We start from the raw sequence: 16,577 nt of genomic DNA on the forward strand, positions 1-16,577 counted from the left end.
CTTGGTCGTCCAACCTAATTTAAATACCGGAAGTACATGGAACGTTTTCTGTCACGTGGTACCGTTGCAAGTTGGTCACAGACGAACTAAACAGTGGCTATTTTCATGTTACTTACGTCTAGAATGTCGACGATGCTGTAGAATACATTGTAGAAGAGGCCCTGAAATGAGTGGCAAAACGACAGGATATTTTCTGCGGAGGTCACTATGTCCTTGTAATCTTTTAGGTCCATTGCATATGCGGCGCATATCAGCGAACGCCAGTCGTCGGTGCAGTTCGAGTGAACCAACAAAGCAAGGGAACTCAGTGAAGGTGCGTGGGCCACTCACTAGCTAGTTTCTCATCAATGAGTTGATTTCATGTGCTTCTTTATTGCACGTCTCTGGTCTGAGTTTCAGAGACCTACCGCCAGAAGCATTGTTTGCTAATGTTGGTTGATGAGAATTTGTATTTATTTTATTTAACTGAGCAAGTCAGTTAAGATCAAATCATTTACAATGATTGCCTAGCAAAAGGCCTCCTGATGGGACGGGGGTTATGATTAAAAATATAGGTCGAAACACACATCACGATGAGAGACAACACTACATAAAGAGAGACCTAAGACGACAACTGCACGGCAGCAACTCATGACAACACAGCACGACTGTCAGTAAGACTGAGTCTTTGAATGAAGAGATGGAGATAAAACTGTCCAGTTTGAGTGTTTTTTTGCAGCTCGTTCTAGTCGCTAGCAGCAGCTAACTGAAAAGAGGAGACACCCAGGGATGTGTGTGTTTTGGGGATATTTAACAGAATATGACTGGCAGAATGGGTGTTGTATGTGGAGGATGAGGGCTGCAGTAGATATCTCAGATAGGGGGGAGTGAGGTCTAAGAAGGTTTTATAAATAAGCATCAACCAGTGGGTCTTGTGATGAGTATACAGAGATGACCAGTTTACACAGGAGTATAACGTGCAGTGATGTGTCCTATAAGGAGCATTGGTGGCAAATCTGATGGCCGAATGGTAAAGAACATCTAGCCGCTTGAGAGCACCCTTACCTGCCGATCTATAAATTACGTCTCAGTAATCTAGCATGGGTAGGATGGTCTACATCCTCAGAGGTACTAATCACACCAGTGGGGAGAGGGGCATTAATCTTACCAAAACCACATAACCTTGTTCTGAACATCTCCAAAACAAAGGTTAAGGGCAGAGAATGCTTTTTGGATACTAAGAAAGCTTTGTTGGAGAGCGTTTAACACAAAATCCGGGAAGGGGCCAGCTGAGTACAAGACTGTATCATCTGCATATAAATGGATGAGAGAGCTTCCTACTGCCTGAGCCATGTGGTTGATGTAAATTAAGAGTGTGGGGCCTAGGATCGAGCCTTGGGGTACTCCCTTGGTGACAGAGAGTGGCTGAGACAGCAGATGTTCTAACTTTACACACTACGCTCTTTGAGAGAAGTAGTTAGCAAACCAGGCCAAAGACCCCTCAGAGACACCAAAACTCCTTAGCCGGCCCACAAGATTGGAATGGTATACTTTATCAAAAACTTTGGCCAAGTCAATAAAAATAGCAGCACAACATTGCTTAGAATCAAGGGCAATGGTGACATCATTTAGGACCTTTAAGGTTGCAGTGACACATCCATAACCAGAGCGGAAACCAGATTGCATACCCTAGAGAATACTATAGACATCAAGAAAGCCAGTCTGTTGATTTATTGACACGTTTTTCCAACACTTTTGATGAACAGGGCAAAATAGAAATTGGGCTATAACAGTTAGGATCAGCTTGATTTCCTCATTTAAATAAAGGATGCACTGAGGCTGCCTTCCAAGCAATGGGAAACTCCCCAGAGAGGAGAGACAGGTTAAAAAAAAGGTCAGAGAGAGGCTTGGCAATGATAGGGGCAGCAACCTTAAAGAAGAAAGGGTCTAAACCATCTCACCCAGATGTTTTTTTTGGTTCAAGTTTAAGGAGCTCCTTTAGCACCTTGGACTCAGTGACTGCCTGCAGGGAGAAACTTTGTAGCGAGGCAGGAGCATCAGTGTTAGTTGCATTAGAAGGGGTGGGAGATGAGGAAATGTTTGATGGGCGAGGAGGCATGGTTTAGTCAAATGGGAATCCTGACTTTATTAAGTGGTGATTAAAGAGCTTAGCCATGTACTCCTTGACAGTAATAAACACATCATCAACATTACGGGACATGGGCAGCTGTGAGGAGGAGGGTTTATTCTCCAGGTCTTTAACTGTTTTCTAGAACTAACCCAAGTGCACTTATTTCTCATTTGCCTGAATGAGAGCCAGTCAGCCTGAGTATGTGTGTGCTACAAACACAAGCATTTCGCTACACTCGCATTAACATTTGCTAACCATGTGTATGTGACAAATAAAATTTGATTTGCTAGGACTGGGCAATAAAGCCAAAATATTATATCACTGTATTTAAAAAAAATAATTGGACGGTATTTTTAGTTTTTTGAATGGATAAGAGCGTCTGCTAAATGACTTAAATGTAATGTAAATGTACATATGCTTTATGATTAGTAAGTGATCCTAGGGTGGCAACACATACATTCTAAGTGATTTCAATGAGTCTTTCTCCTTTCTGATTGTTTTATACTGTTCACTTCAACCCAAACTAATTTCAGCACTTATCATTTCTGCATTTCCTGCAGTGGTGGAAAAAGTACCCAATTGTCATACTTGAGTAAAAGTAAAGATACGTTAATAGAAAATTACTCAAGTGAAAGTCGACCAGTAAAATACTACTTGAGTAAAAGTCTAAAAGTATTTGGTTTTAAATATACTTAAGCATCAAAAGTAATTGATAAAATATACATAAGTATCAAAAGTAAAACTTATTTTAAATTCCTTAACCAGGTGGCACTATTTTTATTTATTTATATTTACAGATAGTCAGGGGCACACTCCAACACTCAGACATAATTTACTAACCAAGCATTGGTGTTTAGTGAGTCCTCCAGATCAGAGGCAGTAGATGACCAGGGATGTTCTCTTGACACGTGCGTGAATTTCCTGTCCTGCTAAGCATTCAAAATGTAACAAACTTTTGGGTGTCAGGGAAAATGTATGGAGTAAAAAGTACAGTATTTTCTTTAGGAATGTAGTGAAGTAAAAGTAGTCAGTCAATAGTAATGTATAGATACCAAAAAACGACTTAAGTAAAAATATTTTCAAGTACTACTTAAGTACTTTACACCACTGCTCAATTGAGATAATTTCCACACTGCCACATAGGGCTGCACGATATGGGCAAATAATCTAGGACTTATTTTTAACCAAATGTTGCAAATTAGAGCAAAACTGTTGGACTCAAGGAAATATAACTACTGTTCTAATTCTATAGTTAGAATAAAATGGTGGGAAATTTGAATACACTGTTTGAGATGAAAACGAATTAAAATATCAGGGAGGAGTTATTGTGACAGGGTAGGAACTAAATTGTTGATACGAGTTTCCTAGGGGACCCTATAAGCTTTGGCTACCTTGCATGTTTTGTCTTCGCTACTTCATATAGCTAACATATTCCTCTTTGATTTAGAAGATACTGTTGCACAAAAATGCTAGTTTAGGTCAACACCATCACTGGTATTATCAGGTTGTATTAGCTAGCTACGTTTGCTTTTACTCAGTGAATGTATTAGCTAGCTCGATAGCTATTAGCGTCTTACAAGATTTAGGGCAACTAGCTAAGAAAATACAAACTAGCTGTTTGCTGATGTAAGAAACATAAACGAATAGTGTCATTATAGAACGATAATATTAATCAACTAAGAAGCATAGTGAAAACAGCATTGTCATCAACATTGTTGCATGTGCTGCATTGACCATGCAGACTGAACTCGTTGAGGAACAACAAATGCGCTCCTTGAGTGACAGGGGGCGTGGCTAGGTCTGTGTGGAAAGTAGCACAGAGAGAAAGAGCGGAGAGATGACTCAAGTAGCGAAGTAAACTATACAAATTGACAGTACACATGGCGTATCACATTTAACAAACCAAACATTCAAATACCAGTATAGAAGGTAAAGTAAAAACCCAAACCGGTCCCTGCGTCAATACCAGTATATCATAAAATACGGTATATCGCCCAGCCCTAGCGTATGCGGATCCTTTATCCAAATGGAATTCTTGAAGGGAAGTCGGTCGAACCAGGGGATGAACCTGTTTTTAATTATCATTTTCTTTATGGGGGTGTGTTTGTTAACAATACCATGGAAAATAAAAAAAAAGAAGGTACAAGCGTCTTCGTCAGAGGGGATAAAGGTGATTCTATACCAATTTACAGTGGCCAGGTCATTAGGGAAGGCTTGCTCATTAAAATTTGTTTTTTTTTAGCAAGCGTCTAGGACCGGTCGTTTCACTGAGCAGCCATTACGAAAACAAGCTGTAAAACAGTGATCGCGATTAGGATTCTTTGTAAGGATAACATCAATGAGAGTAGCATTTTCTGGGTGTTTGGAGTCATGCCTTGTGGGATTGGTAATAATCTGAGAACGATGTAGGGAATACCATTGCTTTAGAATTTGGTAAAGTGGTTTAAACACGTCCCAGTTTAGGCCACCTAGCAGGACAAATTCAGAGTTCGTGTAAGGGTCCAGGAGAGAGCGTATTCCTACTGCTAGTAACAAGTCATGGCATCATCATACACAATAGGGCGAGTTAAAAAAAACAACAACAATAGGGTGACTTCCTGCTTACAAAAATATTTGCATAGACTCCTATTGCCTCTTCCTAATGTGAACATGCCTAAAGAGAGGGTGCAAATTGGTAAGGCCAATAGGGGTTGGCAGAATTGAATTGTTGATTTCTTTATGCAGGATGTCACTCTGCTTTATACAGTACCAGTCAAAAGTTTGGACACACCTACTCATTCAAGGGTTTTTATTTATTTAGACTATTTTCTACATTGTAGAATAATAACACATGGAATAATGTAGTAACCAAAAAAAGTGTTAAACAAATCAAAATATTTGATATTTCAGATTCTTCAAAGTAGCCATCCTTTGCCTTGATGAAAGCTTTGCGCACTCTTGGCATTCTCTCAACCAGCTTCATGAGGTAGTCACCTGGGATGCATTTCAATTGACAGGTGTGCCTTGTTTCAAGTTCATTTGTGGAGTTTTTTTCCTTAATGCGTTTCAGCCAATCAGTTGTGTTGTAACAAGGGGTAGTATACAGATGATAGCCCTATTTGGTAAAAGACAAAGTCCATATTATGGCAAGAACAGATCAAATAAGCAGAGAGAAACTACAATCCATCAGACATGAAGTTCTTTCAATCTGGAAAATGTCAAGAATTTTGAAAGTTTCTTCAAGTGCAATCGCAAAAACCATCACGCTCTCATGACCGCCACAGGAATGAAAGACCGAGACTTACTTCTGCTGCAGAGGATAAGTTCATTAGTTACCAGCCTCAGCAATTGCAGCCCAAATAAATGCTTCACAGAGTTCAAGTAACAGACACATCTCAAGATCAACTGTTCAGAGGAGACTGCGTGAATCAGGCCTTCATGGTAAAATTGCTGCAAAGAAACCACGACTAAAGGACACCAATAATAAGAAGAAACTTGCTTGTTCCAAGAAACACGAGCAATGGACATTAGGCCCGGTGGAAATATGTCCTTTGTTCTGATGAGTACAAATGTGAGATTTTTGGTTCCAACCACGTGTCGTTTTTATGAGACGCGGAGTAGGTGAAAGGATGATCTACGCATGTGCGTTTCCCACTGTGAAGTATGGAGGAGGAGGTATTATGGTGTGTGGGTGCTTCGCTGGTGACACTGATTTATTTAGAATTCAAGGCACACTTAACCAGCATGGCTACCACCGCATTCTGCAGCAATACGCCATCCCATCTGGTTTAGTGGATCTATCATGTGTTTTTCAACAGGACAATGACCCAACACACCCCTAGGCTGTGTAAGGGCTATTTGACCAAGAAGGAGAGTGATGGAGTGCTCCATCAGATGACCTGGCCTCCACAATCACCCGACCTCAACCCAATTGAGATGTTTTGGGGTGAGTTGGACCACAGAGTGAAGGAAAAGCAGCCAATAAGTGCTCGGCATATGTGGGAACTCCTTCAAGGTTGTTGAAAAAGCATTCATCATGAAGCTGGTTGAGAGAAAGCCAAGTGTGTGCAAAGTTGTCATCAAGGCAAAGGGGGGCTCCTTTAAAAAAAAATATATATTTTTTTTTACCCTGTTTTCTTCTCAATTTTGTGGTATCCAAATGGTCATTGTCTCATCGCCGCATCTACCGTACGGACTCAGGAGAGGCGACAGTCAAAAGCCGTGCATCCTCCGAAACACAACCCAACCAAGCCGCACCACTTCTTGACACAATGCCCACTTAACCCAGCCTCACCAATGTGTCGGAGGAAATACCGTGCACCTGGCGTCTGTTTCAGCGTGCACTGTGCCCAGCCCGCCACAGGAGTCGCTAGTCGTCCCATCGCGCACATCCCTGCCGGCCAAACCCTCCCCTAACCCGGACGACGCTGGGCCAATTGTGCGCCGCCCCATTGGTCTCCCGGTCGCGACAGAGCCTGGACTTGAACCCAGAATCTCTAGTGGCACAGCTAGCACTGCGATAAAGGCTTGATACTTTGAAGAATCTCAAATGTATTTTGATTTAAAACTTTTTTTGGATACTAATGATTCAATTTGTGTTATTTCATAATTTTGTCTTCACTGTTATTCTACAATGTAGGTGTGTCCAAACCTTTTACTGGTACTGTATAATGATGTCATAAAACAAAGCTCAAATGATGCAAGGCACTACCAGGCTATACCGTCACCTATTAACCAAACCCCCTCAATAAGAACATTGCCTGGCTTTAAATATTGAATTGATATGAGAGGATGGTTAAAATACATCCTATGTGTCATCCACTTTGCTGTGTACTGTCTGTTTATAGAAGTAACATGATTTAGGATGTTTAATTTATCTTTTAAACAGAGATCCCAGTTCATCCCAGCTGCTGAATCTAAGCATGACTGGGTCGGTCCCCCTCACAGGCTGTCAAACCTGCGACCAATCATATACCACATCCCTGAGAATGAGACGGAATTGGAGAAGCAGCTTAGAACCTTGAGACAAGAGACGGAGGATTGGAACCATGCATTCTGGACCAATCAGAATATCACTTTCAACAAGGTTTGCTTCCTTAATTATCCATTTACTCAACAGTATCCTTAATTATCTGTTGACTCATCTCAGAGACACCTAAAGCAGTAGTGCAATCACAAATTATTTACTACTTAGCTCAGCTGTTGTTTATACACTTTTTCTGTGATTTTTCTTGTTGATTTTACTTAATTTCAGTAGTCTCTGGCAAGCATAAGCCTCATTGTACCCAAAATGAAATGTAATCGAAGTTGTAACTGCCAAGCTAAGCAAAAACCCTTCAGTAAATGTGTATTGAGTTAGCTATAATAGATCATAAACTGGGTGGTTCAAGCCCTCAATGCTGATTGGCTGAAGGCTGTGGTATATCAGACCATATATGATGGGTATGGCAAAAAATGACTTTGTACTGTTGTAATTTCATTGGTAACCAGTTTATAATAGCAATAAGGCACCTCTGGGGTTTGTGGTATATGGCCAATATAGCACCGCTAAGGGCTGTTCATAGGTTAGAATTTAGACAACACATTTTGTCCACCAGAGGGCAGCACTTCACTGATCTCAAATATTGAGATATATATATATATATATATATATATTTATTTTTTCTCCCAGTACTGTAGTAGTGTAGACATTTTTTAAATTATTATTTTTTACTTTGTTTGTGTTCAAAGGCTATTTCTGTTTTCTCATTTAGGAGAAGGATGCCTTCGTCCTCTCACAACTGAAGGAGAAAGGCTTGACTGAGAGAGATGAGAAAGGTTAGCTGATATTGTGATTTGAAATTATGAAGGATATCAAACTGATGGATGACAGGGGGGTGGTTGGAATGTGTCTTAATGTTTGTTGTTCCTTATATTTTCTCAGGAAGGAAAAGGGCTTTAAACAGTGAAGAAATGGCAGTCTTTTACAAACATTTCCTGGATGAAAACTGCATAAGACATGCCAATTACAATAAGTAGGTTTGGGAACTATTGCTTACAGTTCATCAAACAGGTGCAAAAGGATGCCCTGTATCTTCCTACTGTTTAATGGGGGGTGAGATAGCAGGTCATCAATAGCAGGTCTTAAAATATCATTATTAATTAATGTGATATAACTCATGCTCAGAGTCAACATTTTGTTTTTATTGACCCATTATTTAACCAGGCATTAACTAGGCATGGCTATATATGTAAAACTAGTATGTGCATAAGCAAGCCATTCTGTGAAATATAATAAATTCTCTCCTATTTATTACGGTATTGTTGTCTCTTTTCCCTCCCTTCATCTCATTGACAGGGATTGGTACAGACGTAACTTCACAATCACCTTGCTTATGGGCAGAGTGGCTTTCCACAGTGTCTGGAGAACACTTGCTGAGAGAAGAGGCTGGAAGAAAGGCGGCCCTACCACATGATACTCCATTAAATACGTTATCTTCTATTCTCTCACCTCAGTGTTTGTCTTTTATTTGATTTGGTGCAACAGTTGAGTGAGGAACTCCCACAGCACTCCCCCCACCTGTCATGATAATAATTTTACTAACCCAGTCATTTGTTCTAGGATTGGGAATGAAAAGAGAACAGAAGAGGGTTAGACATCTAATAAATAGGGGGGTGCTTATATTTGTCCTGTTTCACATATGTGTAAGTGTGTAACTTGTACATGTGTGTGGTGTGAAATGTAAAAGTTTTTATTTATTTTTTGCATATCCCTCTCCCCCTGAGACACCCTCAGAGAGTGGCGTCACACCCAGGGCTCAGACATTATTGATGGTGACATTGGCACAATTAGGGAAAAGTGCCATGCACAAGGGCATATCCTCAGATTTTTCACCTAGTCAGCTCAGGGATTCGAACTAGCAACCACTAGGCTTCCTGCCACCCAGGTTTATATCGTGGTTTTGATTGAATGACAGCACTTTTGTGCATACAATCATTAATTAAAATTGATGGAAATACTGTATTACTGTAAATAAACCTGGCCTGAAGTAAATGAAATCCCTCACGTGATATAATCGGTGATGCTAGCCAGAGACGGTATAGAAACCATCTAAAATCTCTTGAGTTTGCTAAAACAATAAATGTCAGTGTCACTGCCAGTTGAATCTGAACTGGATGACATCATGATCAATGAAGGGGAGTTGGGGCGCGAGGACTGTGACGCTAAAGACAGTACAGTGTGAAGATAGGCAGCAACTGCTTCTCCAAAAGAAATCCCCGTTCATGCTTGTAGGCGACGTTGGCTAGCTAAGCTCATGCGTAGACACGTCACCGGGTCTACTGTCGTCTAGCGTCGAACTGCGCATGTATTGGCCGTTAAATCAAAGGCACTCCTTCAATATAAAGCTGTTTTGACGAAAATGAGAACCTGTCAGTTGATCACTTTCACGAGGTTGGAGTAATATAATGTTTAACTACGTAATACATTGGCTCGAATTTAGGTTGTGCCTTTTATATTTTTAGAAGATTAACAACTAAGGAAGATTTTTTTTCCACTTCTCTTATTGACTCGAACCCGGGCCTGGGCTGTTTGGTCTGTTTCGCAAGCGTTCCCAAAGTCTCGCGATGTTGCGCCTCTGAGTTTAGAAACTATGGTAACGCCATTTTCGCCCAGCAGTTCAGTAGCCAACAAATGTGTTTCTAGAGCTATAAGACCTAGTTAAATGAAACGTTGTCTATTTAACATGAAAGATAATGTAACATTTTTTTGGTTCAGATATCACTTCCCGTACATGTAGCGAGCTAGTCACCGATGATGCAGCGATAAGCAATAAAGCCGTGACAGCTACCTGTGGTCAGTCAGGAAGAACAGCGCAAGAGACAAGACAGTGAGCTTCGTTTCTGTTCTCGCAAAGTCGATCTAACAAAAAAATTAACTTGTTCTTTCAGAATATATACAACATTTCAGTGTTTTCAATCGGAAACTGCATTGAAGTCGGACTAACTCCTCACTGTACTGTGTTGGGCAACGGATGTCCAACAGAACGGTAAGGTTTGACTACCTGGGACTGGGAGTCTGTCACTGGCAGCTAATTAACGTTAGCTAGCTACGGACTGATGCCGAGATTGCGTCTAAAACAATATTTTTCTGTTAACTTCACACAAGTCATTTTTTGTAATTCATCTGACACATGTTTTCTTGTTGACACTTCTTATTGACTTCTCATGAGATTAGGTAGCTAGGACGATTGAGGAAGTTTGTTATGCTAGCTAGCTAACGTTAGCTGCTATAACGTTATTAACCAGTAATAACCACGCACTAGGCTGAACTGCGGCTAGGTAAGTTTGAGGACACTGAACTGGTTCTACAGGTTCATCAATTTATATAATTGTTAACTAGAAAACTGAGAAGGGGACCTTACTGAAAACACCAGTTCAGTTGGCCAAATATCCATACATGTTTGTTCTCACCCAGAGTTACTTTTATTTCGATGCCTGCTTGCCTAGCCTAGTGTTGATGGGTTTCACTGAAATTCTCAATTTATTTAACCAGGCAAGTCAGTTAACAACACGTTCTTATTTACAATGACGGCCTAGGAACAGTGGGTTAACTGCCTTATTCAGGCTGCAGAACGACAGATTTTTACTTTGCCAGCTCGGCGATTCGATCTAGCAACCTTTTAAACTAGGCTACCTGCCATCCCAATGTTCTATCGCTTGGAGGACTCTTGTGCCCTCTGAAAGCGTGCCTATGTTGATGAGGGGGTATCGTACTAAACTCTACTTCATTGTAAAGGAAGTTTCACACAACTACAGAGGACAAGCATAGGTACAAGGTGGGCGTTTCCTTATATATTATTATTGTTATTATTTCTTTAAAACAATATTGACCTTAGGTGAGTCGATGTAGTCGGAGCTAGAGTCAACAAAGCCTGGTCTCGGCTTCACTCCTTGGTGAAGTTACTCAGAAAGGAGGATGCAGACGCTGTGTTGGCCAGGGATACTAAGACCAGTGTATTTGGGCTGACAGCTGGGGTTTGAAAGTCGGGCCCTGCTGAAATGTGGCAGTGAATGTTAATTATACTAGGCTGCTCTTCAGTAGGGGAGGCATGCCAACAGTCAGGTCTCTGCTCCCTTTCCCCTGGTTGGTGGTTCAGACTTCACTCTGTGGTTATTTCTGGTTTGAGGTGAATATGTTTCTGGCTGGTGGGCGTACACACACACACATGCTGCAGACCCAGAGGAAGCTGCCATCTATAACGTTAAAATGTGGATGCTGTGTTGTGCGTGAGACATGACTCTCTCTGTTTCTATGTGGTGTCTGGTTGGGTGGAGAAGTTTCTCCCAGCAACCTCGCTCCTGAGTCATAGTTGATGATTATCAGCTTTCACATCGCTGACTAACCCTCTGAGTAGTCTTACAATATCTACATCGTCATGCAAGAATGTCTGTACAAGCACTGGTTAGTTCCTCTTTTCTGCAGATTTTTCTTCTTTCTGTGCCTATTGGGTAATGAGTAAGGGTGTGTGTGCATAATCCTAACTGTCACCTAACTTGCTGCAAGGAAAATGTTGACATCCTAAAGCAAAAAAAAAGTTTTTACATTTAAACCCTTAAGACTGAGAAACTCTGAGATGATGGTGGTGGTAACTGTCGCTGATTTCATGCAGACAAGGTCTGGAGGTGCCTTCCGGGCAGCTCTCTCACTTTGGCTCATACAGCAGCAGCTTTGATACCCAATTAGTATGACGAAAATTTATGTTGGTCACCTGTGGTCTATTTGCATTCTAGACATAGCCTACTGTATTCATTCATTCCTTAAATCCATTCAACAGCTTGTTCTGCAGTATTGGGCAGGGAATCGGTTGAGGATCCCACCGCTTCTCTGAATCTCCATAACAGCACAAACCTGACTCCAGGGAAGTGCTTGAACGAGTTTAACATCCCTTTGAGAGCACTGAGTTCCCCCGGGCTACGCTTCAAGCCAGATATTTACATTTCAAACGATAACATCAAAATACTTCCCTCTCCTTCCCTACGGTGCTTTTTGTTCTGGGTTTCATAAGAAGAAAGTAACAAAAACTAGACCATGTAAATAGAGATCTGCATGGGACTGATTTCTTAATTCAGCTCCCGCCCGTACCAGCAGCATTTCATACCGCACCAACCCACTCCCTCCTGCTCCCACAAGAACTGGTCCCGAACCCATCCCTCTTAGGAGCTGGCCGATTTTCAGATGGAGACAAATATGGGTGATAAATATTTATTTCTATGCAATGTAGTAAACTATAGCCTAATCATATTTAGGATAGAGCTTATAAATCGGTTGACTGATATTATCGGCCGCTATTAGACTTTCACATAAATAAGTTCACCTTTATAATAAAGAATTCCACGCATCATTACATTTGTAGACTTTTATATGATAATATTTGTATTGTGATGAGTAGATTGTATAGTCATAACTTAGACTAATAATATAATTCAATCACTGTTTCGCAAAAAAAGACTGTTCAATGCATGGCTGAGCGCATATTGCGTAGAGGCCTAAGCTATATCAGATATGTTTTCTTTGCATGGGAGAAACACATTTCATGCAATTCTACTTCACTTTCTGCTAATCTCTCCAGTCATAATCTTTTTTAATATGACAAATTACAGAGTAGCCTGCTCCGCTGACACTGACAAACAGATCAATAAAAATAATGTTAACCATGATAAGACTACGATAAGGGGAGACACAAATATAATATTATGTCCATCTAAACTGGAGGAGGAAATTATTATCCAAAAACAAACTTTTAAGTGGCACTGACCCATCAATGATAACCTAAATAGTGAATATGCGCAGTGAGCACTCACCGGGGATATGGCCGATGCTCTCTGTTGATGCCAATAATATGTTTTTCGCTCAATTAAGTTCAGAATTTTGATAACTAAAATACAGATTAGTATTTTCATTGACTTCTCTTTACAGCAATAGCCATTTGCTTTCCAAACTATATTTTCCTGTGATTTGAATTTTTAAATAATGCGATATGCCTACTTTTCACTGAAAGTCGCTACTCTACAGTCATCTATTTGGTATTTGCCATGCACGCTTCCCAAATTGTGCGTGCTGCCTTTCCATCCAACTGTAGGCGATGCAATTAAAAACAATCCACACCTTAGAGGAAGCTAATGATCCGCTGTGTCCAAATCATGCTTTAGTAGCCAGTTGTGAATTATTTTATTTATTTATGTATAGACAGTTGTATGTTAATTAGGCTATAATAATTTTGGCAATTGGAGATAAGATGAAGATCAGATCAAATTTTATGACGAATTTATGCAGAAATTCAGGTATTTCCAAAGGGTTCACATACTTTTTCTTTCCACTGTACACTATATATACAAAAGTATGTCGACACCACTGCTATTTCAGCCACACCCATTGCTGACAGGTGTATACAATTTTATGCACAGCCATGCAATCTCCATAGACAAACACTGGCTGAAGAATGGCCTTACTGAAGAGTTCAGTAACATTCAACGCGGGACCATCATAGGATGCCACCTTTCCAACAAGTCAGTTTGTCAAATTTCTGCCCTGCTAGAGCTGCCCCGGTCAACTGTAAGTGCTGTTATTGTGAAGTGGGAACGTCTAGGAGCAACAACGGCTCAGCCGCAAAGTGGTAGGCCACACAAGCTCACAGAAGCTCACTGTTTCCCAAGATGGCATAGCAGTTAGACGTCCTTTGTCCTCGTCTCGTCGTGTCCCGTATATATATTTACACCTTTCTTCGCCTATATTTACACCTATCTTTTATATATTTTCTTTTCCAAAAACTCAACTTCAAAACACTCTCCTGCAACCCGCCTCACTAATTAAAAAAAAAAGTATTTATTTCCCTCAAATCTGAAATCCACAATAGAAGCTAACCAGAAACTAACCAGAAGCTAACCAGAAACTAACCAGAAGCTAGCCAGAAGTTAACCAGAAGCTTGCCAGAAGCTAGCCAGTTTAGTGGCTAACGTTAGTATTCAGCTAACCACGGTTTGTGGTCATCAGCTATCCTTTAGCTCGAAAATCTATCGTCAGTTTTGTACAACGCGACTCAGACCAGAATATACCGGACCTATTTTTCTCTCCATATCCCCGGATTTCAACCACAAGCTCTGGACATTTACACATGGATCTCGCAGCTAGCTAGCTGCTATCTATGTGACTATTGGCTTACTTCGATCCCAGAGCAAACATCAATTATTCCGGAGCTAGCCAGTTGAAGAGTTCCATCAGCCACTCCTGGGCTACAATCACCTATCCGGACCCATTTTACTGCCGATGCGGAGCCCCACCGGGCCTTCATGACTGGACTACCGACGTTCTCTGCCCGAGGGAGTTATCCAACTGGCCCCTCGGTCGCGACGTTACCTGAACGCCCATCTGTGGTCCGCTAATCGTTAGCAGCCGATAAGACAGCTATCTGAATAGGTCTATTCAGGCAATCTTTCTTGGGTCGTTATAACTATATCTATTTTGCCAATTGGATTGATCCCCTCTACCACACGGAACCCCACTAATCTACCGACGGAAACGCACGAGGTGGCTAAAAACAGACCTCCATCCTATGCTAGCTTGCTACCGATGGCCCGGCGAGATGTCTGAATCACGCGACCCCCAACCAACTTCACTACTCACTGGACCCTTATGATCACTCGACTAAACGTGCCTCTCCTTAATGTCAGTATGCCTTGTCCATTGCTGTTCTGGTTAGTGTTTATTGGCTTATTTCACTGTAGAGCTTCTAGCCCTGCTCACTATACCTTATCCAACCTTTCAGTTCCACCACCCACACATGCAATGACATCACCTGGTTTCAATTATGTTTCTAGAGACAATGTCTCTCATCATCACTCAATACCTAGGTTTACCTCAAATGTATTCACATCCTACCATACCTTTGTCTGTATACCTTGAAGCTATTTTATCGCCCCCAGAAACCTCCTTTTACTCTCTGTTCCAGACGTTCTAGACGGCCAATCTCATAGCTTTTAGCCGTACCCTTATCCTACTCCTCCTCTGTTCCTTTGGTGATGTAGATGTGAATCCAGGCCCTGCAGCGTCTAGCTCAACTCCTATTCCCCAGGGGCTCTCTTTTGATGACTTCTGTAACCGTAATAGTCTTGGTTTCATGCATGTTAACATTAGAAGCCTCCTCCCTAAGTTTGTTTTATTCACTGCTTTAGCACACTCTGCCAACCCGGATGGTCTGAATCCTGGCTTAGGAAGACCACCAAAAATGATGAAATTTTCATCCCCAACTACAACATTTTCAGACAAGATAGAACGGCCAAAGGGGGCGATGTTGCAATCTACAGTAAAGATAGCCTGCAGAGTTCTGTCCTACTATTCAGGTCTGTACCCAAACAATTTGAACTTATACTTTTAAAAATCCACCTCTATAAAAACAAGTCTCTCACTGTTGCCGCCTGCTATAGACCACCCTCTGCCCCCAGCTGTGCTCTGGACACCATGTGTGAACTGATTGCCCCCCATCTATCTTCAGAGCTCGTGCTGCTAGACGACCTAAACTGGAACATGCTTAACACCCCAGCCATCGTACAATCTAAGCTTGATGCCCTCAATCTCACACAAATTATCAATGAACCTACCAGGTACCACCCCAAAGCCGTAAACACGGGCACCCTCATAGATATCATCCTAACCAACTTGCCCTCTAAATACACCTCTGCTGTTTTCAACCAAGATCTCAGCAATCACTGCCTCATTGCCTGCATCCGTAATGGGTCAGCGGTCAAACGACCTCCACTCATCACTGTCAAACGCTCCCTGAAACACTTCAGCGAACAGGCCTTTCTAATCGACCTGGCCGGGGTATCCTGGAAGGATATTGATCTCATCAGTAGAGGATGCCTGGTAATTTTTTTAAATGCCTTCCTCACCATCTTAAATAAGTATGCCTCATTCAAGAAATGTAGAACCAGGAACAGATATAGCCCTTGGTTCTCTCCAGACCTGACTGCCCTTAACCAACACAAAAACATCCTATGGTGTTCTGCATTAGCATCGAACAGCCCCCGTGATATGCAACTTTTCAGGGAAGCTAGAAACCAATATACACAGGCAGTTAGAAAAGCCAAGGCTAGCTTCTTCAAGCAGAAATTTGCTTCCTGCAACACAAACTCAAAAAAGTTCTGGGACACTGTAAAGTCCATGGAGAATAAGAACACCTCCTCCCAGCTGCCCACTGCACTGAAGATAGGAAACACTGTCACCACTGATAAATTCACTATAATTGAGAATTTCAATAAGCATTTTTCTACGGCTGGCTACCCCTACCCTGGTCAACAGCACTGCACCCCCCACAGCAACTCGCCCAAGCCTTCCCCATTTCTCCTTCTCCCAAATCCAGTCAGCTGATGTTCTGAAAGAGCTGCAAAATCTGGACCCCTACAAATCAGCCAGGCTAGACAATCTGGGCCCTTTCTTTCTAAAATTATCTGC

The 16,577-nt window shown here is 41.5% G+C and overlaps 2 protein-coding genes across 9 annotated transcripts in view; both read left to right on the forward strand.

Annotated features, from left to right (window-relative positions):
- The first annotated feature begins 21 nt into the window (after window positions 1–21).
- LOC135508123 (cytochrome c oxidase assembly factor 8) lies at window positions 22–8,578 on the forward strand. The gene is made up of 5 exons (XM_064928096.1): window positions 22–313; window positions 6,978–7,175; window positions 7,843–7,906; window positions 8,013–8,103; window positions 8,427–8,578. Exons 1-5 carry the CDS (start codon window positions 167–169, stop codon window positions 8,542–8,544), a joined length of 618 nt encoding a protein of 205 aa, XP_064784168.1. The 5' UTR covers window positions 22–166; the 3' UTR covers window positions 8,545–8,578.
- A 947-nt stretch (window positions 8,579–9,525) lies between these two features.
- LOC135508124 (kinesin light chain 1-like) overlaps window positions 9,526–16,577 on the forward strand; it is a 39,178-nt gene continuing 32,126 nt past the window's right edge. For 3 of the 8 annotated variants that reach the window (XM_064928097.1, XM_064928100.1, XM_064928101.1), the window contains exon 1: window positions 9,700–10,116. The gene's annotated coding sequence lies outside the window, so the exon portion shown is untranslated. Of the gene's footprint in view, window positions 10,117–16,577 lie in introns of all 8 variants that reach the window. The other 5 variants (XM_064928099.1, XM_064928102.1, XM_064928104.1 and 2 more) reach the window with 4 other exon arrangements.

Source organism: Oncorhynchus masou, chromosome 21, assembly GCF_036934945.1.
Source record: "Oncorhynchus masou masou isolate Uvic2021 chromosome 21, UVic_Omas_1.1, whole genome shotgun sequence".
NCBI classification, from domain to species: Eukaryota; Metazoa; Chordata; class Actinopteri; order Salmoniformes; family Salmonidae; genus Oncorhynchus; species Oncorhynchus masou.